The sequence below is a fragment of the Symphalangus syndactylus genome, chromosome 17, assembly GCF_028878055.3.
Source record: "Symphalangus syndactylus isolate Jambi chromosome 17, NHGRI_mSymSyn1-v2.1_pri, whole genome shotgun sequence".
NCBI classification, from domain to species: Eukaryota; Metazoa; Chordata; class Mammalia; order Primates; family Hylobatidae; genus Symphalangus; species Symphalangus syndactylus.
The window spans coordinates 43,178,830-43,205,920 of NC_072439.2; the positions used below are offsets into that span (position 1 = coordinate 43,178,830).

At 39.2% G+C, this 27,091-nt stretch overlaps 1 protein-coding gene across 10 annotated transcripts in view; it reads right to left on the minus strand.

The window, feature by feature from the left end:
• The window catches only part of YAF2 (YY1 associated factor 2), an 84,266-nt gene that overhangs the window by 14,014 nt on the left and 43,161 nt on the right, over positions 1–27,091 (minus strand). For 2 of the 10 annotated variants that reach the window (XR_010116417.1, XM_055249143.2), the window contains one exon: positions 26,638–26,737. The exons of 7 other annotated variants lie outside the window; for them this stretch is intronic. Coding sequence is in view for 2 of the 3 variants with exons in the window: in XM_055249143.2 (XP_055105118.1) it covers positions 26,638–26,737 (100 nt within the window). In the remaining variant the exon portion in view is untranslated. Of the gene's footprint in view, positions 1–25,630; positions 25,666–26,637; positions 26,738–27,091 lie in introns of those variants that run through there. One more of the 10 variants, XM_055249440.2, reaches the window with a different exon arrangement.

Consider the following 27,091-nt stretch of genomic DNA (forward strand, 5'->3'; position numbering starts at 1 on the left):
ATATGCGGTATATTCATAAAATGAAATATTTCACCATAAAGAAGGAATGAAATACTGACAGATACTACAACATGGATGAGCCTACGGCATTATGCTAAGTGAAAGACACCAGACATAAAAGACCACATATTCTTGCATGGTTCTGTTTATGTAAAATGTCCAAAATAGGCAAATTCATAGAAACAGGAAGTAGGCCTGTGGTTGCTCAGAAACAAAATGGAGAGTAACTACAAATGGATATGAGAGAGAGAGAGAGGGTGAGAGAGAGAGGGAGGGAGAAAGAGAGAGAGAGAGGGAGAGACTCTGGAGTAAAAATTCTTCTAAATACTAGAGATGGGGTCTCGCTCTGTTGCCCAGACTGCAGTGCAATGGCACAGTCATAGTCACTGCAGCCTCAAACTCCTGGGCTCAAGAGATCTTTCCTTCTCAGCCTCTTGAGCAGCTAAGACTATAGTCACAAATGGGGCTTCAAGTCCTATATGTATTTAATTTTCAATAGCAAACACTTCTGCAGCAGACCAGAACACAATTTTCCCCCAACTCCTGGCAGGTGGTGCCAGGAAGACTTGATTCCTTGGCAAATACTAAGATGTCCTTGGTAAGCACAGACAAAACAGATTACTTACATCATTTCTAGAAAAACTAGGTTAAAGTTTTCAGCAAAGCCTCTCAAATCATTAAATGACATCACAGTCTGGAATTTGCTTTTCACTTAATTTGAAAGACTAAGGACAATCTTCAAGACTACAAATAGGTCACTCTCAACTTTCCCTTCCTCTTAGCCAACTAAACATTTAAGTCCTTTCCATTTTTCTTTCATATTATTCCAACTGTTCCTCTTTATCATACCCACTAATACTACTCTAGCTTAACCCAACAGCAGACCTCTACAGCACCTTCTCCTTTCCAATCCAAGATTACTCTTGCTTCCATTAATTTATTTAACAAATATTTATTAAGCATATACTATGTTCCATTAAATGTTCCAATTACTGTTCTAAGTACTGGGAACACAGCACTGAACAAAACTTGCTTTTATCATGTGCTATTTTATCAAGGGGGTGACCTTAGTTCTTATCTCACAGAGAAAAGAGAAGCTATTCGATTAGAATGTCCACAACCTTCCATCTGTACCGACACAGTCTGACTCCCCTACCCTTACTCTTAATTAAGCCATCCATCTCTCTGCCCACTGGATCCCTTTCTCCAGGACACACTCCTGCCACTGACCTCCTTTGTTTCCTGCTTGAACAATATTTCCTTTTCTACTGGGTTATTCCTGTCAGCATACAAACATATTACAACAATTCATACCTCAAAAAGAAAAAAAAACAAACTCTTTCCTGAGTCTACATCCCTGTCTAGCCACTGTCCCATTTGTTTTCTTTTCCATGACACCTCAAAAAATTTTTCTATACTCACTCTATACTTTTCCCACTCTCTCTGAGGCTCACATTAGTCAGGCTCTTGTCCTTCCACTCCAACAAAATTATTTATTTCAAGGTCACTGATAACCACTTTACCAACAGTCAACTGTAGTCATCCTAGCCTTTTCCAGCAACACTTCACTGAGTTTATCACTCCTTCCCTTCCTGAAAAACTTTTTTCACTCAGCCTCTAGGACACCACACTCTTCACACTTCTCTCCTGCCTCACTGGCTACTCTTTCAGTTTCATTTACTGATTCCCTTCCAGTCTCCCAAATTTCTAAACTTCAGAGTACCTCAGGACTGAGTCTTTAGATACCTCTTATCTACACTAACCCTCTAGACCAGTGCTACTCAAAGTGTAGTCAACGAATGAAGAGTAGCAACACCAGGTACCTCTTAAAAATGCAAATTCTCAGGCCTTGCCCTAGAACTAGGGTGATATTTTTATGCATGCTAAACGCACTCCTCTTAGTGACCTCATTCAGTCCTCGGTTTTAAGTATCATCTGTACAATGGTTTTCAACCCTGGCTCCACATTGAATTTCACTTGCAATGGCGTTTTAAAAATATGACTAGAAAGCAAAAGTTAAATTTTGCTAAATTTTATAAATAGAATATTTGTAAAAATAACATTTAAGGAAAAACTAGATTATGACATTGAAAGTAATGAACACTAATTTTAATAATGAAAGTAGTCCCTGAATAATCTTTTCTATGCATCAAAGTTTTCCTCAAAGGCATACATAAACCCCTCATATTGAAACGTATGAAAACAATGTGATCCATAACATCCAGGCATTTCCATTTCAATATATGTATTCAGAGAAGGAAATATATGTCCATACAAAAACTTGTACACAAATGTTCATAGCAACTTCATTTGTAATGGCCCGAAACTGAAAATAACCCAAATGTTCATCAACAGGTGAATGGATAAAGAAACTGTGGTACATCCATACAATGGAATACTACTCAGCAACACAAAGACACTCAAGAGGAATTATGCTGAGTGAAAGAGATTGGACCAAAAAAATAAACACTGTATGATTCCATTTACGTAAATTTCTAGAAAATGCAAACTAATTTATAGTGACAGAAAGCAGATCAGTGGTTGCCTAGCAACCAGAGATGGGATGGGAGTAGGTACAGGAGGGAGGAATTAAAAATGGGCACAAAGAAACTCCAGAAAATAATGGATGTGTGTCTGCTCTCTTGATTGTGGTGATAGTTTCACAGGTATATTCATATGTCAAAACTTAACATATTGCATGTTTTATGTGTGATTTATTGTATGTCAATTATACCTAAAAAAAAAAAAGTTGTCTAAAATTTTTTTAACCTAACTACTAATCAAATTAAAATGGGAGGCCAGGTGCGGTGGCTCATGCCTGTAATCCCAGCACTATGGGAGGCTGAGGTGGGCAGATCATGAGGTCAAAAGATTGAGACCATCCTGGCCAACCTGGTAAAACCCCGTCTCTACTAAAAATACAAAATTAGCCAGGTGTGGTGGCGCATGTCTGTAACTCCAGCTACTCAGGGGGCTGAGGCAGGAGAATCGCTTGAACCCAGGAAGCAGAGGTTGCAGTGAGCCGAGATCGCACTACTACACTCTAGCCTGGTGACAGAGCAAGACTGTCTCAAAAAAAAAAAAAAATTAAAACAGGAATACCTAGGTCCCACTTAAATGAGGATCTGTAGGCTCAAATTTTTTGAAAGTTCTCAAGCTGATGTGTATTCAAGGTTGAAAACGATCTATACACTGATATTAAAATTTTATCAGCCCCAATGTCTCCCATAAACTCCAGACTTCTATAACCGACTACCTACTTAACATATCCACTTGGGGCTAGGCTTGGTGGCTCACACCCATAATCCCAGCACTCTGGGAGGCCAAGGCGGGTGGATCACTTGAGGTCAGCAGTTCAAGACCAGCCTGGCCAACATGGCGAGACTCCGTCTCTACTAAAAATACAAAATTTGCCAAACGTGGTGGTGTGTGTCTGTAATCCCACTTACTCGGGAGGCTGAGGCAGGAGAATCACTTGAATCCAGAAGGTGGAGGTTGCAAGTGACAGAGTGTGACTCTGTCTCAAAAAAAAAAAAAAAATCCACCTGGATGTCTATGAGTAGCTGGGACTACAGGAGTGCACCAACACGCCGGCTAATTTTTGTATTTTAAATAGAGATGGGGTTTCACCATGTTGGCCAGACTGGTCTCAAACTTCTGGCCTCAAGTGATCCTCCTGCCTCGGCCACCCAAAGTGCTGGGATTACAGGGGTGAGCCACCAGGCCCAGTCAACAATATACTCTTGATTTCTCCCTTCTCCCATTCTTCCAATCTTCAACAATCTTTTTATCTCTCAGTAACTAGCACTTCATTCTTCCAGTTGCTTAGACCAAACACTTAGAAGCAGTATTTATTCTGTTTTTCCTCTCATACCCACATCTAATTCACCATCAAATTCTTTCCATCCCCACCTTCAAAATAAGTCTAAAATTGAATGCTTTCTTACCGCCTCCATTGATACCACCCTTGTAATATCTTCATAACTAACATCCCGGCCAGGTATGGCGGCTCACACCTGTAATCTCAGCACTTTGGGAGGCTGAGGTGGGCGGATCACCTGAGGTCAGAAGTTTGAGACCAGCCTGGCCAATATGGCGAAACCCCGTCTCCACTAAAAATACAAAAAAAATTTAGCTGGGCGTGGTGCTGGGCTCCTGTAATCCCAGCTACTCGGGAGGCTAAGGCAGGAGAATTGCTTGAACCCGGGAGGCGGAGGTTGCAGTGAACCGAGATCACGCCATCGCACTCCAGCCTGGGCAACAAAAGCAAAACTCTGTCTCAAAAAATAAATAAATAACATCCCTCAATTGTTCTGCTACAGGCCATTCTTCCACAAAGCAGCCACTGTGATTCTTCCAAATGTAAATCAAATTATATTATTCCTCTGCTTAAAACCATCCAATGGACTCCTCTTCTGCACCCAACCAATCCCCTTCCTTGTTATACACTGGCAACCAGAGTATATGGCAATCAACGAAATCTAAAATTCTTGCTCTAGTCCACAAGTCTCTATGTGATATAGACTCTTCCTATCTGATCTTCTATACTCTTCTATATGGCACCCGTTATTCCAGTGTCTTAGTCTGCTTGGGCTGTCATAACAAAATACTGTAGACTGGGTAGCTTAAACAGCAGGTATTTGTTTTCTCACAGTTCTGGAGGATGGAAAGTCCAAGACCAAGGTCCAGTAGGGTTCAGCTTCTACTCAGGGCTCTCTTCTACTTACATTTCCTTCTGGCTTACAGACGGCCACCTTCTCACTGTGTCCTCACATGGCCTTTCCTCAGTGCATGCACACGGAGAGACAGACAAACCTCTCCCTCCTCTTACAAGACCACCAATCCTACTGGATTAGGACTCCACTTTTACGACTTCATTTAATCTTAATTGCCTCCTACCAGCCTTATCTCCAAATACAGTCACATTGGGGGTGAGGGCTTCATTTAGTATGTGAATTTTGGAGAGATGCAACTGAGTCCACAGCATCCTGCATCAATGGCTTTCTACTTCTGCCCGAGGGTTTCCCCTGCTGTTCCTCTGCCCACTCACTCCCTCACTTCTTCCAGGTCTCTGTTCAAATGCCAAATGTCACAGAAGCCTTCCTTTTTACTTTTTTTTTTTACTGCATACGAATGCCAGACCATAATTGTAGGAGAAGTCTTTCTTAACCTGACACAAAACAGCATTCTACTCTCCAACTTTACTCCCTACCCTATCCTCCTTACTATGCTTTTTCTTCTTCAAAGCACTTCTCTACCTACATTACATATTATTATTAATAGTTTATTATCTGTTTTCTTCTGCCAGAATAGAATATAGGCTCCCTACCACCCCCCTAATTGTAAACAGGGACTTTTTCCTCTTCTATTTTGTTCACTGCTGTTTCTCCTGTGCCTACAGCATAAAAATACTTAATGTGTAAAAATATGTTCATCTATTATGTATCAATAAAGAAAAATAAATATTTAATGTTTTTAATGAATGAATGTTAAACCATCCTACTAAAAAATTTCCAGGGATCTGTGATCCTATCGCACTTGTTTTCAACCCTGGCTGCACATTAGCATCACAAGGAGTCCTTTTAAAATTACTATACTTGGGCCCCCACCCAGACCAACTGAATAAAAAACCTCCAGGAATGAAGCCTGGTACAGGTTATTTTTCAAATCTCCTCAGCTGCTCCTATTGTGCAGTCAATGGCCTATGAAACAGGATCAAATCAGGATCTGCCAGGTGAAGCAAATTATTACATTTCACCTTTGCTTTCCTAATCCACTGAAGATTCCGTCTTTTCCAAATAACCTTATCTACTCTAGTATTATAGGCATCTCTCCCCTCTCTAAAACACTACAGCCTATGTAGACTATGACAAATAATCATTGTAAATACATATATAACTATATCATCAAGTACAGTTTGCTCCCATTTCCATTTTTATTTTTTAAAATTAAAAAAAATCATCTGTCCAATGTGTCAGCACCACTTTCAAACTACTGACATTTCTTTTTAACCCTCAAAATGTTATGCACATACTGGATACTGAATACACGCTAAATGAAGAAAACTTGCTTATAAAATTATGTGCCCTTTCAATTTGTACTAAACCAGAGACAGGGTGCATAATTCTAATCTTTTATTAAGAACCACTTAAATCAGTGGTGTCTAACACCCTGGCGACATATTGGAATCATCTGAGGAGCTTTAAAAAAAAATACCCCTTTAGCCAGGTGTGGTGGTGCGTGCCTGTAGTCTTACGTCCTCAGAAGGCTGATGGCTTGAGGCCAGGAGTTTGAGGTTATAATGAACTATGACTGTGCCTCTGCACTCCAGCCTGTGAAAGAAAGCGAGACCCTCTCTCTTTCAAAAAGAAAGAAAAAATACACTTGTCTGGGCTCCACCTTTAGGAACTTGATTTACTTAGACTGGGATAGAGCCCAGTATCCTCTTTTTTGTTTAGTTGTGAAGTTCCCAAGGTGATTCTAATGTGCAGTGAGGCCGGGCGCATTGGCTCACACCTGTAATCCCAGCACTCTGGGAGGCCACAGTGGCTGAATCACCTGAGGTCAGGAGTTCGAGATCAGCCTGGCCAACGTGGTGAAACCCCATCTCTACTAAAAATACAAAAATTAGCAGAGTGTGGTGGCATGAGCCGGTAATCTCAGCTACTCAGGAGGCTGCGACAAGACAATCGCTTGAACCCAGGAGACAGAGGTTTTAGTGAGCCAAGATTGCACCACTGCAGTGCAGCCTCAGCAAAAAAGCGAGATTCCACCTCAAAATAATAATAACAATGTGCAATGAGAGTTGGGAATCAGTGACTGAAACACATCAAATCTGAAGGTCTAAGTTTTCTAAATATAGAAATTGAGGTGGGCAGATCATTTGAGCTCAGGAGTTTGAGACCAGCCTAGGTAACATGGTGAAACCCCATCTCTGCAAAAAAATATAAAAATGAGCCAGGCGTGGTGGCACATGCCACCCAGCTACTTGGGAGGCTGAGGTGGGAGAACTGCTTGAGCCCAGGAGGTTGAGGCTGCAGTGAGCCATGACTGCACCACTGCACTCCAGCCTTGGCAATGAAGTGAGACCCTGTCTAAAAGGCAAAAAAAAAAAAAAAAAAAAAAAAAAAAAAAGAAAAAAGAAATCAGTAGTATTAAAAGATGTTATTTGATTTAGAGTTCACAGAAAACAATTTTCCAAATAGTTCTTTACGATATGGATGGACTGACAGTATACTCACCAATAAACCATGCCTAGTTTTAGCTAAAATAAGTCTTTTCTAGGTACTAATTTTTTCTTTTACAATTCAGCTTCCATTTCTGCAACCTATAATTCTAGAGGACTTACTAGTCCAAAGTATTTTTCCTAAGTTTCTTTCTTTTGTTTAATTTACTCACTCATGAAAATGTTTATTGTGGCAGGCAGCCTTCTAAAATGACCACTAGTAATCCCTGCCTCCTGGTATTCATGCCCTTATCCAAACCCCTTCCCTACGTGTGGGCTGGACCTAGTGAGGTGCTTCTAATAAACAGAATACAGCAAAAACTAACTGGATGTCATTTCCAAAATTAGCTTACTAAAACCCTCTAGCTTCCATCCTCACTCTCTTCCCTTGTTGTGATCTCCCCTAACAGAGTGGCCCATGTGGCAAAGAACTGAGGGAAGCCTCTGGTCAACAGGTCATCAGGAACTAATGTCCTAGGTCCAACTGCCAGCAAGGAACTGAGGTCAACAGCCACCTGAATAAGCCTGGAAGTGAATGATTCCTCCTGTCTGGACCCTTGAGAGAGCTGCAGCCCCAGCCACAACGCTGATTGCAGCCTTGTATCGGGAGATCTTCAATCAGAGGACCTAGCTGAGCTGTACCTAGATTCCTTATCCATAGAAGTTTGTGAGATATAAATGTCAGTAACTAGCTAAGTTCAGGGTAATTTGTTATGTAGCAGTAGATAACTAATACATGTATTTATACTATAATATTTCAAGTATTGAGGCCAGGCACAGGTGGCTCACGCCTGTAATCTCAGCACTTTGGGAGGCTGAGGCAGGTGGATCACTTGAGGCCAAGAGTTTGAGACCAGCCTGGTCAACATGGCAAAACCCCATCTCTACTAAAATAGAAAAATTAGCTGGATGTGGTGGTGCGTGCCTATAATCCCAGCTACTCAGAAGGCTGAGGCATGAGAATCGCTTGAATCCAAGAGACGGAGGTTGCATTAAGCTGAGATTGTGCCACTGCACTCCAGCCTGCGCAACACGGCGAGACTCTGTCTCAAAAAAATAAAAATAAAAAAGTATTGAGATGCCATTCTTCACTACAGAAAATCTGGTGCCTGTAATGGGAGTATGGCTTCTTTCATACACCTAGCTCTAGGCAACTGAATCTTTATATATTACATAGAAGTTATGGCACTCAGTTAATTCACACTGGACTGCAACAAATCATCCATTAGGTTACAGCACATTCAGAGTGGGATAAGCTGTCCTTTGTTTGAGGTTACTGAAGTAAATAATACTTGATTTGCCCTTCACTTATCATTCTAATACAACTGTGCTAGTTGGTGTTTCACTTCTTTGTGATGTTCATTTTAATGTGTGCTTATTCCTGTTACACAGTTTACTCTGTGCTCTTTCCTTACTACTTCCCCTACTGCTTTCCCTCTACTTCCTGCCCTGGGGCTGGTAAGACACTGGTTTTAAGAGTCATAGTCAGGCAGTAGTATTATTGCCCCTTTTATCCTATGTCTCCACTGCCTTTTACCAGCCAAAGCTGTTACTTCTTGCGTAATGATCAGATCTGTGGCTCTTTGAATAACTGCTCCTGGAACAGCATACTGCAGTATTCTCAAAGCACAGTCTCTATACCAATAGTGGGCTCTGTCAGTCTATTGTATGCTCTACAGGTAGCCTGGTATAATCATAAATTTAAAAGGTAATTATGATTTTTCACAGAAACCCTGCTGTTCTTATGTAATAAATAATCCAAACTCATAAAAATTGTTTTAACTCATAAAAGCAGAGACGAAAATAATTCACAGATGCCAGAATTCAAAATAATGATGTGAAAGCAAACAATAAACAAGGCTTCAATGGAATGTGGAAAGTCAATCAGTATGAACTGGGTAAATGAATTTATAACTGTAATGTCTATGCCAAGTACCTAGAAAAGTATGAATGAGAAGTGTAGTAATAAGTATCGGAAAACTGTTTTTTAACAGTTTTTTACATTTTACATTTTGCTTGTTTTACAAACAAAAGGATGTTCTTTAACATCTTTTTGCTTCTAGTGGCCAGTGTTATCTAGTGTAATCTTTTTTCAAATAGTGGCATGAAACATCAAAGTTTTTGAATAATTTTCAACATAAAGTAAAGTACCTCTCTGCCAAACAAAGTAAGGTTTTATAAAACAGGGCAAAATATGCTCTTCTGTGTAAACTAATGACTTATTTCACAAAAAAAGAAGGTTAAAACTACAAAAGCATCATTTATAGTTGCATTTACAATATAAAAACATTATAAAGAAGCTTTTTAAAAAATTCACAGAGTTCATGATATGTTTGACAAGGAAGCAGAAGGCACAAAATTCTGTTAACATATGATGTGGCCGTGTATTTTACAATGCTGATAGCATGCAATGTAGAAGAGGTAACACTATAACATGGTAACAGGTATTTTTGCTTTACAGTTGGAACGAAACACAAATGTAAAAAAACAAATCAATCAGCTTGTTATGTAATTATAGACAATCTATTTGAGAAAGACGTGAATAATGACTTCCGGTTTATCACTTACATAAAAACTGAAAGAAAAGTTATTTCTAGTAGAGTGAAACTATAACATAAACTGAACTACAATATCATTGGAAAAGATGAGCTGGAATCAGAACTTTACCTGTGTAGATACAAAGTTATAGAAGAGGTTGCAAATGATTGCCTAATCTTCATGTTGCTTTAAACCTCAGTATGTAATTGGCAATCAAAAATACACTTCCCACACTCAAAATGTGGTCAGAATGGTTGTAATGTTTTTTCCACAGAAAGAAAATATTATTGAATATATTGAATTTTCCATCTTAATATAAACTGGCTATTGCAGGAAAAAGAATTTACATTTCAAGAAACTGAAAGCATCCTAAATGATCATATATAATTTCTAGACCACTGCTCAAGTGATATCCATATCAGGACATACAATGAAAATCTTGAATAGCATGAACACAAGAGCACATCTCATTTTATTGTGCATTACTTTATTACTTTTTACAAATTGAAGGTTTGTGGCTATCCTGTGCTCAGCAAGGCTATTGGTGCCATTTTTCCAACAGCATGTAAAAGTTGTCTCTGTGTCACATTTTGGTAATTCATAAATGCTTTCGTTATTATTATATCTGTTATGGTGATCTATGATTGGTGATCTTTGATGTTACTGCTGTCATTGTTTTGAGGAGCCAAGGCCCACAACTGTATATGACGGTGAACTAAATTGGTAAGTGTTTTGTGTTCTGGCTGCTCCACTGACCAGCTGTTCCCTGTCTCTCCCTCTCCTTGAGCCTCCCTCTTCCCTGACACACAATAATATTAAAATTTGGCCAATTAATAACTCGACAATGGCGTCTAATAATTGTTCAGGTGCGAGGAAGAGGCATACATCTCTCACTTTAAATCAAAAGCTAGAAATGATTAAGCTTAGTGAGGAAGGCATGTCAAAAGCCAAGACAGACCAAAAGCTAGGCCTTTTGTGCCAGTTAGCCAAGATGTGACTATAAAGGAAAAGTTGTTGAAGGAAATTTAGAATCCTACTTCAGGGAACACACAAATGATAAGGAAGCAAAACAGCCTTACTACTGGGATATGGAGAAAAGTTTTATCCTGGATAGAAGATCAAACCAGTCACAACATTTCATTAAACCAAAGCCTAATCCACAGCAAGACCCTAACTCCGTTCCATTCTATGAAGGCTGAAAGAGATGAAGAAGCTGCAGAAAGTCAAGCCACCTTCATATGAAAAAATTACAAAGTGAAGCAGCAAGTGCTTATATAAAAACTGCATCAAGTTATACAGAAGATCTAGCTAAGGGAGTTGATAGAGGTGGCTACACTAAACAACAGATTTTCAGTGTAGACAAAAAAGCATTCTATTGAAAGAAGATGCCATCTAGGACTTTCAGAGCTAGAGAGAAAAAGTCAATGTCTCGATTCAAAGCTTCAAAGGACAGGCTGACTCTCTTGTTAGGGGCTAATGCAGTTGGTAACTTTTAAGGTGAAGCCAGTGCTCACTGACCATTCCAAAATTCCTAGACCCTTTAAAATTACGCTAAATCTACTCTGCCTGTGCTCTATAAATGAAACAACAAAGCCTGGATGATAGCCCATCTGTTTACAGCATAGTGTACTGAATTTAAAATATTCAGCTCCCTGTTAAGACCTGAATTTAAAATATTTAGCTCACTGTTTAAGCTCACTATTGAGACCTATGCTCAGATAAAAAGATTCCTTTCAAAATATTACTGCTCTTTAATAATGCACCTGGTCACCCAAGAGCTCTAAGGGACATGTACAAGGAGATTAATGTTGTTTTAATGCGTGCTAACACAGCATCCATTCTGCAGCCCCATGGATCCAGAAGTAATTTCAACTTTAAAGTCATTATTATTATTACTATTTTTGAGACAGAGTCTTGCTCTGCCACCCAGGCTGGAGTGCAGTAGCACCATCTTGGCTCACCGCAACCTCCACCTCCCAGGTTCAAGCAATTCTCCTGCCTCAGTCTCCTGAGTAGCTGGGACTACAGGCATGTGCCACCACGCCTGGCTAATTTTTATATTTTTAGTAGAGACAGGGTTTCACCATGTTGACCGCACTGGTTTCGAACTCCTGACCTCAAGTGATCGACTCACCGCAGCCTCTCAAAGTGCTGGGATTACAGGCATGAGCCACCGCGCCCAGCCCTCAAGTCTCATTATATTAGAAATACATTTCATAAGGCTATAGCTGCCAGATAGTGTGATTCCTTGGATGGATCTGGGCAAAGTAGATTGAAATCTTCTGGAAAGCCTCTGCCATTCTAGATGTCATTAAGAACATTTGTGACTCAGGGAAGGAGGTCTAAATATCAACATGAACAGGAGTTTGACAGAAGTTGATGCCAATTATCATGGATGACTTTGAATGGTTCAAGATTTCAGTGGAGGAAGTAACAGCAGATGTGGTAGAAATAGCAAGAGAACTAGAATTAGGCCGGTGTGGTGGCTTACGCCTATAATCCCAACACTTTGGGAGGCCAAGCAGGGCAGATCACTTGAGCTCACAAGTTCAAGACCAGACCTGGCCAATATGGCGAAACCCCGTCTCTACCAAAAATGCAAAAAATTAGCTGGGCTTGGTGGCGCACGGCTGTAGACGCAGCTACTTGGGAAGCTGAGGTAGGAAGATGGCTTGAGCCCAGGAGGCGAAGGCTGCAGTGAGCCAAGATCGCGCCACTGCACTCCAGCCTGGGCAATAGAGCCAGACTTTATCGCGAAAAACAAACAAACAAACAAACAAACAAACAGAACTAGAATTAGTGGAACAAGAAGATGTGACTGAATTGCTGCAATCTCATGATCAAGCTTTCACAGATGAGGAGTTGCTTATTACAGATAAACACACAAAGTGGTTTCTTGATATGGAATCTACTCCTGGTGAGGATGCTGTGAACACAATTTAAATGACAACAAAGGATTTAGAATATTACATAAACTTAATTGATAAAGAAGCAACAGGGCTTGAGAGGACTGGCTCAAATTTTGAAAGAAGTTTTGCTCTGAGTAAAATGCTATGCAACAGCACTGCATGCTACAGATAAATCTTTCATGAAAGGAAGAGTTAATCAATGCGGAAAACTTTATTGTCTTAATTTTAAAAATTGCTACAGCCACCCCAGCCTTCAACAATCACCAACATGATCACTCAGCAGCCATCAACATCAAGAAAAGACCCTCCACCAGCAAAAAGGTTAAAACTAGCTGAAAGCTCAGACGGTCATTCGAATTTTTTAGCTATATTTTTAAATTAAGGTATATACATTGTTGTTTTTGGACATAATGCTATTATTACACATTTAACAAACTACAGTATGGTGTAAACATAACTTTTATATGAACTAGGAAACCAAAAACTTCGTATGACTTGCTTTGTTGTGATATTTGCTTTACTGCAGTGTTCTAGATACAGGGCACAATACAATAAATTTATTTTTTAATTTTAAAAAGTCAGGCTGGGCTGGGCACAGTGGCTCACGCCTGTAATCTCAACACTCTGGGGAGTCCCAGGCAGGTGGGTAATCTGAGGTCAGGAGTTCGAGACCAGCCTGGCCAAAGTGGTGAAACCCCTAAAATACAAAATTAGCTAGGCATAGTGGTACATGCCTATAATCCCACCTACTCAGGAGACTGAGGCAAGAGAATTGCTTGAACCCAGGAGGCGGAGGTTGCAGTGAGCTGAGATTGCGCCACTGTACTCCAGCCTGGGCAACAGAGCCAAACTCTGTCTCCAAAAAAAAAAAGGCTGGGCATGGTGGCTCAGGCCTATAATCCCGGAACTTTGGGAGGCCGAGACAGGAGCTGGAACCTGGGAGGCGGAGGTTGCAGTGAGCCGAGATGGTGTCACGGCACTCTAGCCTGGGTGACCGAGCAAAACTCCACACAAAATAAATAAATAAATAAACAAAAATAAATAAAAATCAAATATGGTATATAAGGGTTGATTAAGAAAATAACTTTCCTGAGGGGGGCGGAGGGGTGGATCACCTGAGGTCAGGAGTTTGAGATCAGCGTGACCAACGTGGTGAAACCTGTCTCTACTAAAAACACAAAAATTAGCTGGGCATAGTGGCGGGCACCTGTAATCCCAAGCTACTTGGAAGGCTGTGAAAGGAGAATCGCTTGAACCCAGGAGGTGGAGGTTGCAGTAAGCCGAGATCACGCCACTGCACTCTAGCATGGGTGACAAAAGCAAGACTCCATCTCAAAAAGAAAAAAAAGAAAAAAAGAAAAGAAATTAACTTTCCCACTAGGAGTAACCAGGAAGCAGATTAGTATTAAATTTGCCAATGCCTCTATTTGGAATATTCAAACTGTTAGCATTTTAGAGGGACAAAGTTCATCAAGGGTCTGAGGGTAAAACAAACACCCATCAGTAGGAAATTATCCTTAATTTCTGGATCGAGTTCAATCTGAATATTCAGAATTATCTGAGCAAGCCATTGCTTGCCACCAATTCAGCAAACTATAATTTTAAATTAGCACAGGAGGTAGTAGAAATTGAGAGGAAATGAAACATACTAAATGGGGAACCTGATATATATAGTTCAAGCTCATGAGCCCTGCATAGAAACTAGTAATACAATATCGGTTTCACAGATTTGGTTTACTATGAATAATGATTATTTTTAAGTACTAATTATTATTACTATTTTATATTTTTATTTATTTATTATTCTATTTATTTACTGATTGACCAATAGCGTTTTGCTGTGTCACCCAGGCTGGAGTGCAGCGGCACAATCATAGCTCACTGTGACCTCAAACTCCTGGGCTCAAGCAATCCTCCCACCTCAGCCTTCCACGTAACTGGTATTACAGGTGCTCACCACCATGCCCAGCCAATTTTTAATAAAATTTTTGTAGGGATGGGGTTCTGTTATGTTGCCCAGGCTTGTTTCAAACTCCTGGCCTCAAGCCATCCTCCCGTCTTGGCCTCCCAAAGTGCTGGGATTACAGCCCAGCTTGTTTTTATTACTTAAGATGTAATCTTTTTTTTCTTTTTAACTTACAAAAATTAGTGGTATGCTTCTATATTCTTTGTGTTCCAAGAATACTAAAGATTGAGATACAATGGCATAACATTTAAGAGCTTGGCTCTGAAGTCAGATTGCCTGAATTCAAATCCTACTCTGATACTTACGTAAAAATCCTCATTTCTCTTTTATAAAACAGTAATTCTGAGGAGTAAAATATATATAGCATGAAAATACGTTAACACATTGTCTTACAAATAAGTATTAATAAATAATAACTATTTGTTCTTATTCTTTGAGGCTCACATCTCTTGCATTCATGCCTTTGGCCTTCCCACACTGAATATGGCTGACTTGTATAACCAGGACACTGCAGAAATTACAAAGTGGGATTTCTGGGGCTAAGTCATAAAAGACACTGTGACTTCCATCCTGTTTACTCCTGGATCTTCACTCTGGGGGAAGCCAGCTCTTATGTCATGGGGACACTCAAGCAGCCCTATGAGCCGTCTTGGAAGAAAATGTTCCAGCTGAGTCAAGCCTTCAGGTAACTGCAGCCTCAGCTGTTATCTTAGTTGCACCCTCAGGAGAAACTCAGAGCCAGAACCACCCAGCTAAGCTGCTCCCAAATTCCTGACTCACAGGAACTGTGAGAAAATAAATGTTTTGGAGTAGTTTGTCACACAAAAATAGGTAATAAATCTGTTTACCAAAAACATGTGAAAAGACAGTGGTTTCTGGTGTGAGAAAGAGGAATACAGAAGAGAGAAAAAGGGAAAAAAGGGAGAGGAATGGGAATAGAGCTAATCAATTGAATAGAATAAATCAATGTATTCAAAAATATTTTAGTCTGTCATTACTTCTTGGTTTCTAAGATCATTTAATTATCTTCTTTGTCCTTAGCTATATGCTCTAAACTTTGAAATATATATATTTTGCTTTTTTTTTTTTGGGACAGAGTCTCACTCTGTCACCTAGGCTGGAGCGCAGTGGTACAATATTGGCTCACTGCAACCTCCGCCTCTCCGGCTCAAGCAATTCTCACACCTCAGCCTCCTGAGTAGCTGGGATTACAGGCATGCACCACCATGCCCACTAATTTTTGTATTTTTAGTAGAGACAGGGTTTCGCCATGTTTGCCAGGGTAGTCTTGAACTCCTGGCCACATGTAGATCCACCTACCTATTTCTCCCAGAGTGCTGGGATTATAGGTGTGAGCCACAGTGCCCAGTCAGAAATGTTTTCTTTAATTTAAAATACGTTCTAAGTATCCACATATACAATTTTATTATGTAATAACCTATTTACAAAAAAAACCCAAAAGTTCACTGTTGAGACACTATTCACTTCAAAGCTTCTATTACATGCAAGGCACTGTGCTAAATGTAAGAGGAGACTAAAAGATGAAGACAGATGGCTCTTATCTCATCATGGAGTCTTAATTTAGTAGGGGAAACAGACATGATGAATCCAGTAATGACTCAGAATGTAGTATACTTTCAAGTATTTGTTGAATAAATACAAGAGGTAGGTAACGCTGAGACTATACCTACAACTGGGAGAGTCAGAGTGGAAATGTGTCAGGAAAGCCTTCCTGTAGAGATGATTTTTCAACTAAGCCTAGAGTGTGTGTAGAATTTCAACAGATGGAGCTGAAAAGCAGGGCAATTAAGGTAGAGAGAGCACTATGAGCAAAGTCACAATCTCAAGAAGATGTATAAAATTTCCAAATCTTTTTCAGAAAACCTACTAGGAAATAATCAACTACAACTGCATACTGAGGTTATAACAAGAGATAAGCTGGAAAGGCAAGTTAGAGGCAGGATATGGAGAATTCTGATTGATAGAATAACTGGTCTAGAGCCTGGGATTTGAATCAGAAAGAACAGGCCGTTACCTATTACAAGTTCAATCTTTATTAGGATTTTTTAATGCTATTCTGTTTTTGCAGATATTTGAAATGTACTATAATTAAAGGTTTAAAACACTGAATCCATTTTCAAATCCACAACGATGACAATGCAAGGGCATCAGCGACAGACTGGAAGCAAGGAGAACCATTAGGGGTCTGAGAGCATGATGACGCACAGTAGCAGAAATGTGAAAGTTTGCCAGTTAGACTTGTGTATATGCATATGTGACTGTGCATAGCTACACACACATATATTGTCTATAGTATCTGATGTTTATGATACATACATTATAGATTAAACATATAGTATATGCCTTTTTTGCAGCAAATACAAAATCTTAGGAAATTTTACCTTTCTGATTGTTTCTTAGGTTAATACGAATATTAGATGGGGTTTCATAAGTACCAGTTGATGGTGCATGCTACAGATAACATGTATCAGAAGAAAATTACTCTAAGATAAGCACATTTTGTTAATAATTCACATAAAAATGATCAGCACAAGAAAACAGGTCAATAGTGTTATGTATTCACTACAGCATATACTTTCTAAATAATAAAAGCAGCTACATTTAATTCTGAAAGGGTTGAACACAAATTGTAATCAAAATATGCTATTTTAATACATTATACAATGCCATAACAATTTACTTTTGTCATTTAAGATTGTTTTTGCTGGATGTGGTGGCTTATGCCTATAATCTTAGCACTTTGAGAGGCTGAGGCCAAAGGATTACTTGATGCCAGGAGTTTGATTCCAGCCTGGGCAACACAGCAAGACCACACCTCTACAAAAAATTTTAGAAATGAGCTGGGCATGGTGGCATGAGCCTGTAGTCCTAGCTAGTTTGGAAGTTGAGGAAGGATGATCTCTTGAGCCTGGGAAGCAGAAGCTGCAGTGAGCTGTGACAGCACCATGGCACTCCACCCTGGGCAACAGAGTGAGTGCAACTGTCTCAAAAAAATAAATAATAAAATAAAAAATAATTGTTAATACTGTTTATATCTATAGTTACTTCTTTTTCATAATCCTAGTTTTGCTTTTTGCACTTTCTCCCTTTGTTAAAAAAAAGATTGCTAGCTAGTCTTACTTTTAAAGGACAAGTTCTGTTTTACTTAACTATTTTTTCTGTTTTCTAATCCATTATTTACTATTCCTTATCTTCACCAATTACTTTTTCCAGCTTTCCTTAGGTTTATTTTGTTATTCTTGTATTAAATTCTTTCGTTGAGTGTTTGTTTTCATTTTCTAGTAATGAAATTCTTAGAAATAATGTTGTTTGTATCCTGTATGTTATTCATGTCTTTCATTTTTATTGTAATTATTTTCTACTACAGTTGCCAGTTTGCAGTATCTTTAGACCTTTGACTTAAGTTTTTTCTTTTTTCAGGGACAATAATTTTACATTTTTAAATTCAAGTAATTGAGGTTTTTGTTTTGGGATTTGGAAAGGTTTGGTTTCTGGCTCTCCCTTTTGCTATTAACCTAAAATTTCATTGTAGAGTATGTGGTTAATAATATTTCTACTTTTTATTTTTCAGCTTTCCTTATAATACAATGTAACGTACTTAAAAATGTTTAAAAATATAACCTATTTTTAAAAATGTTCTGAGGGGAATTTTAAAAGTATTTTTTTTCTTTACAATAACAGAATGATATATTTATTACATCAGCCTTATAAATCAGACAGGCAAATTATATGACTCAGATTCTTTATATCATATTTCTTTATCTCTTTGATGCAGCAAAGACTGAAAAATGTTTTTAAAGTCTACCATTGCTGTTAATGTTTAAAGTACTCCCATTAGTATCTCTCTCTTCTTCCCTGAATTAATAGTTTTCACTCTAAATACTTTTGTGCTTCGTCTTTAAAAAGTAAAGATCTGTGGCTCTCTTTATATTAGAAATTACACCCTAGATTATCAGTGTCTCTTTTTCTCACCTGATGTCTACTGCTTTTAATTCAACTTTTTCTAATAATACGAATCCACTGATTTTTTTTTTGCTTATATTTGCCTAGTATCTTGTTTTGACCATCCATTTATTTCCAATCCCCCTAGTAATTTTGTTCTAGTGTGTTTCTAAACACTAAGTGTATAGGTTGGCTTTGTATTTAATCTAATGTAAATCTTGCTTAATAGCTACGCTATATCATGGGGCCTTTATACTTTTAACAAGCATGTTTGAATGAGAACACATGGACACAGGAAGGGGAACATCACACACCAGGGACTGTTTGGGGTGGGGGGAGGGAAAGCATTAGGAGATATACCTAATGCTAAATGATGAGTTAATGGGTGCAGCACACCAACATGGCACATGTATACATATGTAACAACCCTGTACGTTGTGCACATGTACCCTAAAACTTAAAGTATAATAATAATAAAATTTTTTTAAAAAGCATGTTTGGTCTTGTTTTCATGTTTTCTCTGAATTTTTGCTTGTTTTCCTTCTTTTGCTATACACTTATTTTACACTGAGCACCTACTATGTGCCAAGCATCATGCTTAGTGTTAGGAATACAATGGTAACAAAAAAATTAGCTACATATATATAATTACAAACTGTGGTGTTCATTTTTCCCCACCCTACCCAATACCATGAGAGGTTTTAACAGGAGTGGGGGTGAATAAGAATCAAGAAAGATTTGGCCACACACAGTGGCTCATGCCTGTAATCCCAGCAGTTTGGGAGGCCGAGGTGGGAGGATCACTTGAGGTCAGGAGTGTTCAAGACCAGCCTGGCCAACATGGTGAAACCCTGTCTCTACTAAAAATACAAAAATTAGCCAGACGTGCTCACTTGAACCCAGGAGGAGGAGGAGGCTGCAATGAGCCAAGATCGTGCCTCTGCACTCCAGCCTGGGCAACAGAGCAAGACTCCATCTCAAAAAAAAAAAAAGATACAATTAGATTTAAATAATACAAAGAGTGTTATAGAAACTGAAAGAAAGTAAGGCTGGAGAATATTGAACAAGGCGGAAAATTACATGAGATAAAACTTGAGAGACGGGCAGACCAGGTCAAGAAGGGCTTTATGACCCATGTTAAAGAACCTAGATTTTGGCTGAGCATCGTGGCACATGACTGTAATCCCAACAGTTTGGGAAGCTGAGGCAGGAGGATCTCCTGAGCCCAGGAGATCAAGACCAGCCTGGGCAACACAGCAAGACCTCATCTCCACACACACACACACACAAATTAGTTGGGCATGGTGGCACACACCTGTGGACCCACCTACTCAGGAGGCTGAGGTGATAGGATCACTTGACCCTGGGAGGTCAAGGCTGCAGTGAGCTGTGATCGTGCCACTGTGCTCTAGCCTGGGCAACACAGTGAGACCCTGTCTCAAACAAAATAAAACAAAACAACACGACCTGGATTTTATTCTAGGTACAATAAGTACCTTGAAATACTTTTAAGGATGTAAGTGACTTCCATTATATTTTAATTTTTAAAACACATATGGAATTGGAGAGACTAAGTAGTACACTATTAGAGTAGCCCAGAAAAGAGATGGTGGCTTAGGGTAGCTGACAAATGGTAGAGATAGAAGTGAATGGATTTAAAGATTTTGGTCAAGGTAGTACAATCAGTTTTCCTCTTCCCCTACCCAATTTTGGAGTTACATAGTTTACTTCTAGTTCTTTGCAAAGTTACTTTTAAACATATAGTCACACGTCGCATAACAACATTTTGGTCAACAACAAACCACGTATGTGACACTGGTTCCCTAAGATAATGAAGCTGACAAATACTTATCACCTAGTGAAGTAGCTGTCATAACATCACATAGTACTCGTGTTTGCAGTGATGCTGATATAAACAAACCTACTGTGCTGCCTGTCATATAAAAGTATAGCACATACCAGCCGGGCACAGGGGCTCACACCTGTAATCCCAGCACTTTGGGTGGCCTAGGGGGGCAGATCACTTGAGGCCAGGAGTTTGAGACCAGCCTGGCCAACATGGCGAAACCCTGCCTCTCCTAAAAATACAAAAATTAGCCGGGTGTGGTGGTGCATGCCTGTAATCCCACCTACTCGGGAGGCTGAGGCAGGAGAATCACTTGAACTGGGGAGGCGGAGGCTGCAGTGAACCGAGATTGCGCTGCTGCACCCCAGCCTAGGCGACAGAGTGAATGAGACTCCCTCTCAAAAAAGAAAATAGCACATGCAATTATGTATAGTCCATAAAACTTGACAATGATAATAAATGACTGTTACTAGTTTATGTATTTACTATATTTTTATTGCTATTTCAGAGTGTATTCCTTGTATTTATAACTTTAAACAACCTCAGGCAGGCCCTCAGGAGGTATTCCTGAAGCAATTGTTGTTTTTGGTTTTTGTTGAGACAGGATCTCACTCTGTCACTCAGGCTAGAATCCAATGGTGTGATCATTGTTCACTGCAGCTGCCTTGACCTCCTGGGCTCAAGTGATCCTCCCACCTCAGCCTCCTGAGTAGCTAGGACTACAGATGCATGAACACTCAGTTAATTCTTTTGTATTTTTGTAGAGACAGGGTTTTGCCCTGTTGCCCAGGCTGGTTTCCAGCTCCTGGGCTCAAGTGATCTGCCTGCATCGGCCTCCCAAAATGCTGGGATTACAGGCATGAGCCACCACATCTGACCAGCCATTGTTATCACAGCAGATGACGGTTCCAAGCATGTTATTACTCCTGAAGACCTTCCAGTGGGACAAGGCAGAGGAAGAAGACAGTGATATTTATGATCCTGACTGTATGCCTAGGCTAATGTATGTGTCTGTGTCTTCATTTTTAACAAACAGTTTAAAAAGTAATAAAGTAAAAAATTTTTTGAATGGAGAAAGCACACAGAATAAGGATATAAAGAAAGAAAATACCTGTATTTTTGTACTGTTGTATAATGAGTTTGCATTTTAAGCTAAGTGTCACTGTAAAAGAGTGAAAACATTAAAAAAATTAATAATAAGCTTATAAAGTAAAAACATTACATTAAGCTAAGGTTAATTTATTGCTGAAGAAATAAAATTTTTAAAATAAATTTAGTGTAGCCTAAGTGTAGAGTGTTTATAAAATCTACAGTGGCATACAGTAATTTCCTAGGCCTTCCTTCACATTCATTCACTACTCACTCACTCACCCAGAGCAACTTCCAGCCCTGCAAGCTCTATGATACAAGTTGTGAAGTAAAATAAATCTAAGCCGGCCAGGCAGGGTGGCTCACGCCTGTAATCCTAACAGTTCGGAAGGCTGAGACAGGCAGATCACCTGAGGTCAGGAGTTCGAGACCAGTCTGGCCAACACGGTGAAAACCCGTCTCTACTAAAAATACAAAAATCAGCCAGGTGTGGTGGCAAGCGCCTGTAATCCCAGCTATTCAGGAGGTGGAGGCAGGAGAATCACCTGAAACCAGGAAGCAGAGGTTTCAGTGAGCTGAGATTGTGCCACTGCACAATAAATAAATCTAAGCCATTCTTACATATCTAACTATGTCCTGTAATATTCTAAATCAGTAACATAAAAATTTTTTGGTGTTGTACAGTTACTCACTCACTTAATAAACATTTACTAAATACTACCTATGGTCCAGGCCCTACGTTACAGGTATACGGAAATATCCCCTCATGAAATATACATTCCAGTAAAAACATGCAAACATACATAAGTTCAATTTTGCTAAGTTTGAGATGTCTAGAAGACACACAAATGAAGCTGTGTATCTCCCTAATAGTTCACGTGTAAATAAATGAGATGATCATGCCTAGCTTATTGAAAACACTTTATAGACATACATCAAACATGTATACATTGAACATCAAGATCTTCTAAACTCCAATATTAGTTAAAATATTATACCAACAGGTAATTTTAATACGATAGATACGGTTTCAGCCCTTACAGTTCAGCGTGAGAAACAAAAATACACAAGCAATTAAAGTACATCCACTAAGTACTATTACGGGAAAAGTCCAAAATGGATAAAGAAATCTAGAGAGAGAGAAAAACTCCTGGCTAGATGTCCAAGTTCTCTGTAAATGAGGAACAATATCCAAGAAAGTAATAAAGGTTTGACTCATGAATCGATCTAATCAATGGATATATTATTTTAGCTGGCAATATACTATCACATAAAGCACAGGTTACTGACAAATTTTAGTATCTTAAGAATGAAATTGTGGCATTAAATATAACTCCAATTTAAAGTAACATACAGGAAACAAATGCCAAATACTAAAACAAGATTTCTAGAAAGTATTACCAGAATTTAAAGAAGGAAAAGGTAAGTAGATACTGAAACAGGCCAGGGAAAAAAGTATCTTGTTAGGGTTAGTCCCCTAGTACAAGCTTAGAGGATGAACAAGAGTTGAAAGGATGAAAACAATATTCCGTGCAATAGAAACCACGTAGGCTCAGAATTAACGATTATTAAAAGAGCTTAGAGAAATGAGTCATCCATTCAATAAATATTTACAATGTACATATTTTATGATGGGCATTAGAAATCAAAGGTGAAGACACAGTCCTGCCCTCAAAAAGGCTACAGAACACTGTAGAGAATAGACCATCAAACCAGTCATGGTGTGTTGAGACTGGGTTAAGTTCAGGCAGTTATGGAAATACAGAGGATGGGTACCTAAGCAGATCCTACGAGAGCACAGAAGGCTTTCTGAAGGATATAACACCTAAATTAAGAATTGAAATGAACAGAAATTAACTAAACTGGTGGTGGGGAACAGTGGAAGGCAGGGGTTGCGGGGGCAGAGACAGAGAATGGGAGGACAGGCCAGGCACGGTGGCTCATACCTGTAATCCCAGCACTTTGGGAGGCCGAGGTGGGTGGATCACCTGAGGTCAGGAGTTGGAGACCAGCCTGGCCAACATGGTGAAACCTCATCTCTACTAACAACACAAAAATTAGCAGGGTGTGGTGGCACATGCCTGTAATCCCAGCTACTCGAGAGGCTGAAGCAGAAGAATTGCTTGAGCCCAGGAGGTGGCGGTTGCAGTAAGGTGAGCCGAGATCGCGCCACTGCACTCCAGCCTGGGTGACAGAGCAAGACACTGTCTGAAAAAAAAGAAAAAAAAAAAGAATGGGAAGACAGGCAAAACAGCATCCAGAGATTAGAGTGTGTGTAAAGGCCAGAAAGAGCAGAGCACACCACCCATAAGCGGGTGGCAAATATGGCTGGGACATGACTTTATACAGGTGAATGGAAAGAGGTAAGGCTGAAGAAATAAACAGGAACCAGTACGTGAAACGATTTGCAAGCCATGTTAAGGAGTGTGGACCATTTTAAGAGGATGTCTCTTTGGCTATACCAGAAGTTTCATAATAAAGAAAATAAATAAAGTTTATAGTAGTGAGGGACCAGATTATCTAAAACAAGGGTTGCAAGTTGAATTATCTACAGAGACTAAATAAGTAATAAAAAGGAATAAAGAGGACCAGGGTTAAGAAAAACCCAAGAGGCAACAAGGACTGTGGAAAGCAAAAGCCCCAACTAAATGGTGCAAACTGTTGCAATGAACAAAGTGTTGCTACATCTTTCTTTTTAAAAAAGAAGTTGGAAATACAAAATTCCAAGTGAAAGCTCTTGATTTTTTAATGATAGCCATTAAATTTCTTTGAAACATGGTGCAGGCCAACACTGAAGGGTCTAAACAAAACAAGACTATGAGCAAACCGATACCACCAGTCATTTGACCCTGCTGAAGCTCAAAGACAAAGCTGATGAGTCTGACTTGGACCTCAAGGCAGTGAAGATTTAAACAGGAATGGAGAGTTACTAAAGATTTGAAGACGGTATCAAGTAACCACCACTTGAGAAGGCAGTGTCTGTTTTGTTCACTTCTCAGAAAGTACCTCACATTTCATTGTCCTCAGTAAATATTTAGTGATGAGCTTAAAAGGGGAATTTTTTCAAAAATTAGTGTCATGACAACAGATAGAACAAACTAGAGTGCAGAAAACACAAGTAAGAAAATTATTACAGTGCTCCTTTGCTCTAACCCCAGCCTGCTGTTTACCAAGTTGTTAGCTTGTTAGCAGTCACTGCTGCCACATGCTGCCCAGTATTCTTTCTAGACTGACTGGTGTTCTTCCTTTGGCTATGAACCCTCCTCTAACTCAAAAATTTGTCCAACACCCCCGTGACCACAATTAGCAGCTATCAGCTTTCATCTAGCTAGGGGCAATGAAGTTAAATAGAATGTGTGATCACAGTGGATGGGAGAATAAGAAGAATATTCTTTGCTTCACTTCAACTTCAAGCCAGGAACTTTATTGCTAATTCCATATCCTGCCACTGCTAATTCCACACTATCTTCTCAGGGGTAAGTAACAGCTAAACGCTGCACTAACTATGAAGGGAAATGCCCAATAATAATATGTATGCCTGGATAACAGGGTTGGGAAGAACTAAAATTGCATGTGAGATTTTGCTGGAACAGAGGTGGTGTAACAAAGAGGTAGGCTGAGAAAAACTAGACACTCAGAATGGGTATAGAAATTAAACAATAATCAACATAAGAAAACATGTAACCCCAAAAACCTCACAATCTTAACGTTTATATAATCAGACTCCAATTAATCTTACCTTACAAGAGTAAAGTCTGAGAGGATTTGAAATAAATTATAGAAAATTCGGCTGCTATTGGGATACATGGATAACTAGTATTAGAAGTTATAAACTCATTTACTGAAAATAATCTTCTAAACTGTCCCTCATCTAGGACAGATGAAAGCAACAGAGTATCAAAATATTAAGTCACATATGTTATACCTTGGTATACCAAACTAGATATGGTTCTACTTTGCAATATGTTCACTCTCAAATAGTATCTACTAGGAAAAAAAGTTAAAAAAAAAATCAGTTAATTTGAAAACCTCTAAGCAATTAGTATCTAGGAAAAGCATATCCAATCCCCACAGAGTGAAATGTTGGGCCTCACCTTATAAAAAAATAAGTCATCATGTAAGGAATCCTTCTGGTTCAGAGTAATGACTTTAAAGCACAAAAGGAGAAGTTAGTGACCTTTCCTTAGGGAGATGATGATAATTATGATCCTACCTACTCTAGCCCTCATAGAGGGTCTGCTTTTTATCAGAGCCGATATTCTGATTACAAACTTAGAATGAAGCCAGGCACAGTGGCTCATGCCTATAATCCCAGCACTTTGGAAGGCTGAGGCAGGTGGATCACTTTGAGCTCAGGAGTTTGAGACCAGCCTGAGCAACATGGTGAAACTCTGTCTAAATTAGCCAAGTGTTGATGGCTCACGCCTGTAATCCCAGCTACTTGGGAGGCTGAGGTGCAAGAATTGCTGGAGCCCAAGAAGCACAGGTTGCAGTGAGCTGAGATCGCACCACTGTACTCCAGCCTGGGCAATAGAGCGAGACTCTGTTTCAAAACAAAAGAAAAATTTATCAGAATGAAACATCACATTTTATCCAAAGAAATTAAGTAGATCTAGGTATCAGGGAACACTTATGGAAAGCCCTAAATGCTCTGTAAAATTCAGAAATGGATAGTGGGGTTTCAGACTACAATTGATTAACAGTTAAGATAAGCGCTCAGGAACAGGTGAAGCAATAAAAGAAGAAAAGACAGCTGAGGCACCTTTACTGAGGAGTAACAGCAGAATTACGTAACACCAAAGTTTTCTCAAATGCTCTAAGTCTGTGCTGTTCAATACATGAACTACATGTGGGTACTGAGCACTTAAAATGTGGCTAGTTCAAGTTAAGATGTGCTGTAAATGTAAAATATACCCTGATTTTGAATACTTCATATGAAAAAAAGACTTTACAGTGCAATTCTAAATCAGCCATGTTTAATTTCATATGACTATTTTAACATTTTCATTGAATTTAATATTGTTTGTTCCTTTGGTATTAATTTCCTCTTGGGTACATCTTCAATAAGATGATTTTAAGGTGAAAAACAGTGACAGCTTACCAGACTGTCCAAAAAAGAGAATGACCCAAATTTCTAGGCAGAGGCTTGAGCCAGCAGGATTGTTCCACCAAATGGTAACCAGGCTCTCTTCCTGTTATCTCTGGCAAAAGGGTTACAGAGTAAGAAAGAAACACTATGTACACATGGAACAGGATTTGACCAATAGTTTAAATCCATCAAACATAATAATATACTTTGTTTCAGGATTTACTCAATTACAAGTGTTAAAACTTTAAAAAGTGACATAAACATTATTCACTATGATTTATTCAACTTTATCCTTTCTCAGTAATCTTTAGATATTTAAATTCACTCTGTTGGGAGGATCACACATACACAGACTCCAATTTACCACCAAAAAATCCACACACCTTTCTCACTAGGATGAAATGAAATAGTACCATTATTTTTTATGCAATACCATAACAGATTTCAAAAGGCACTGGAATTCTCA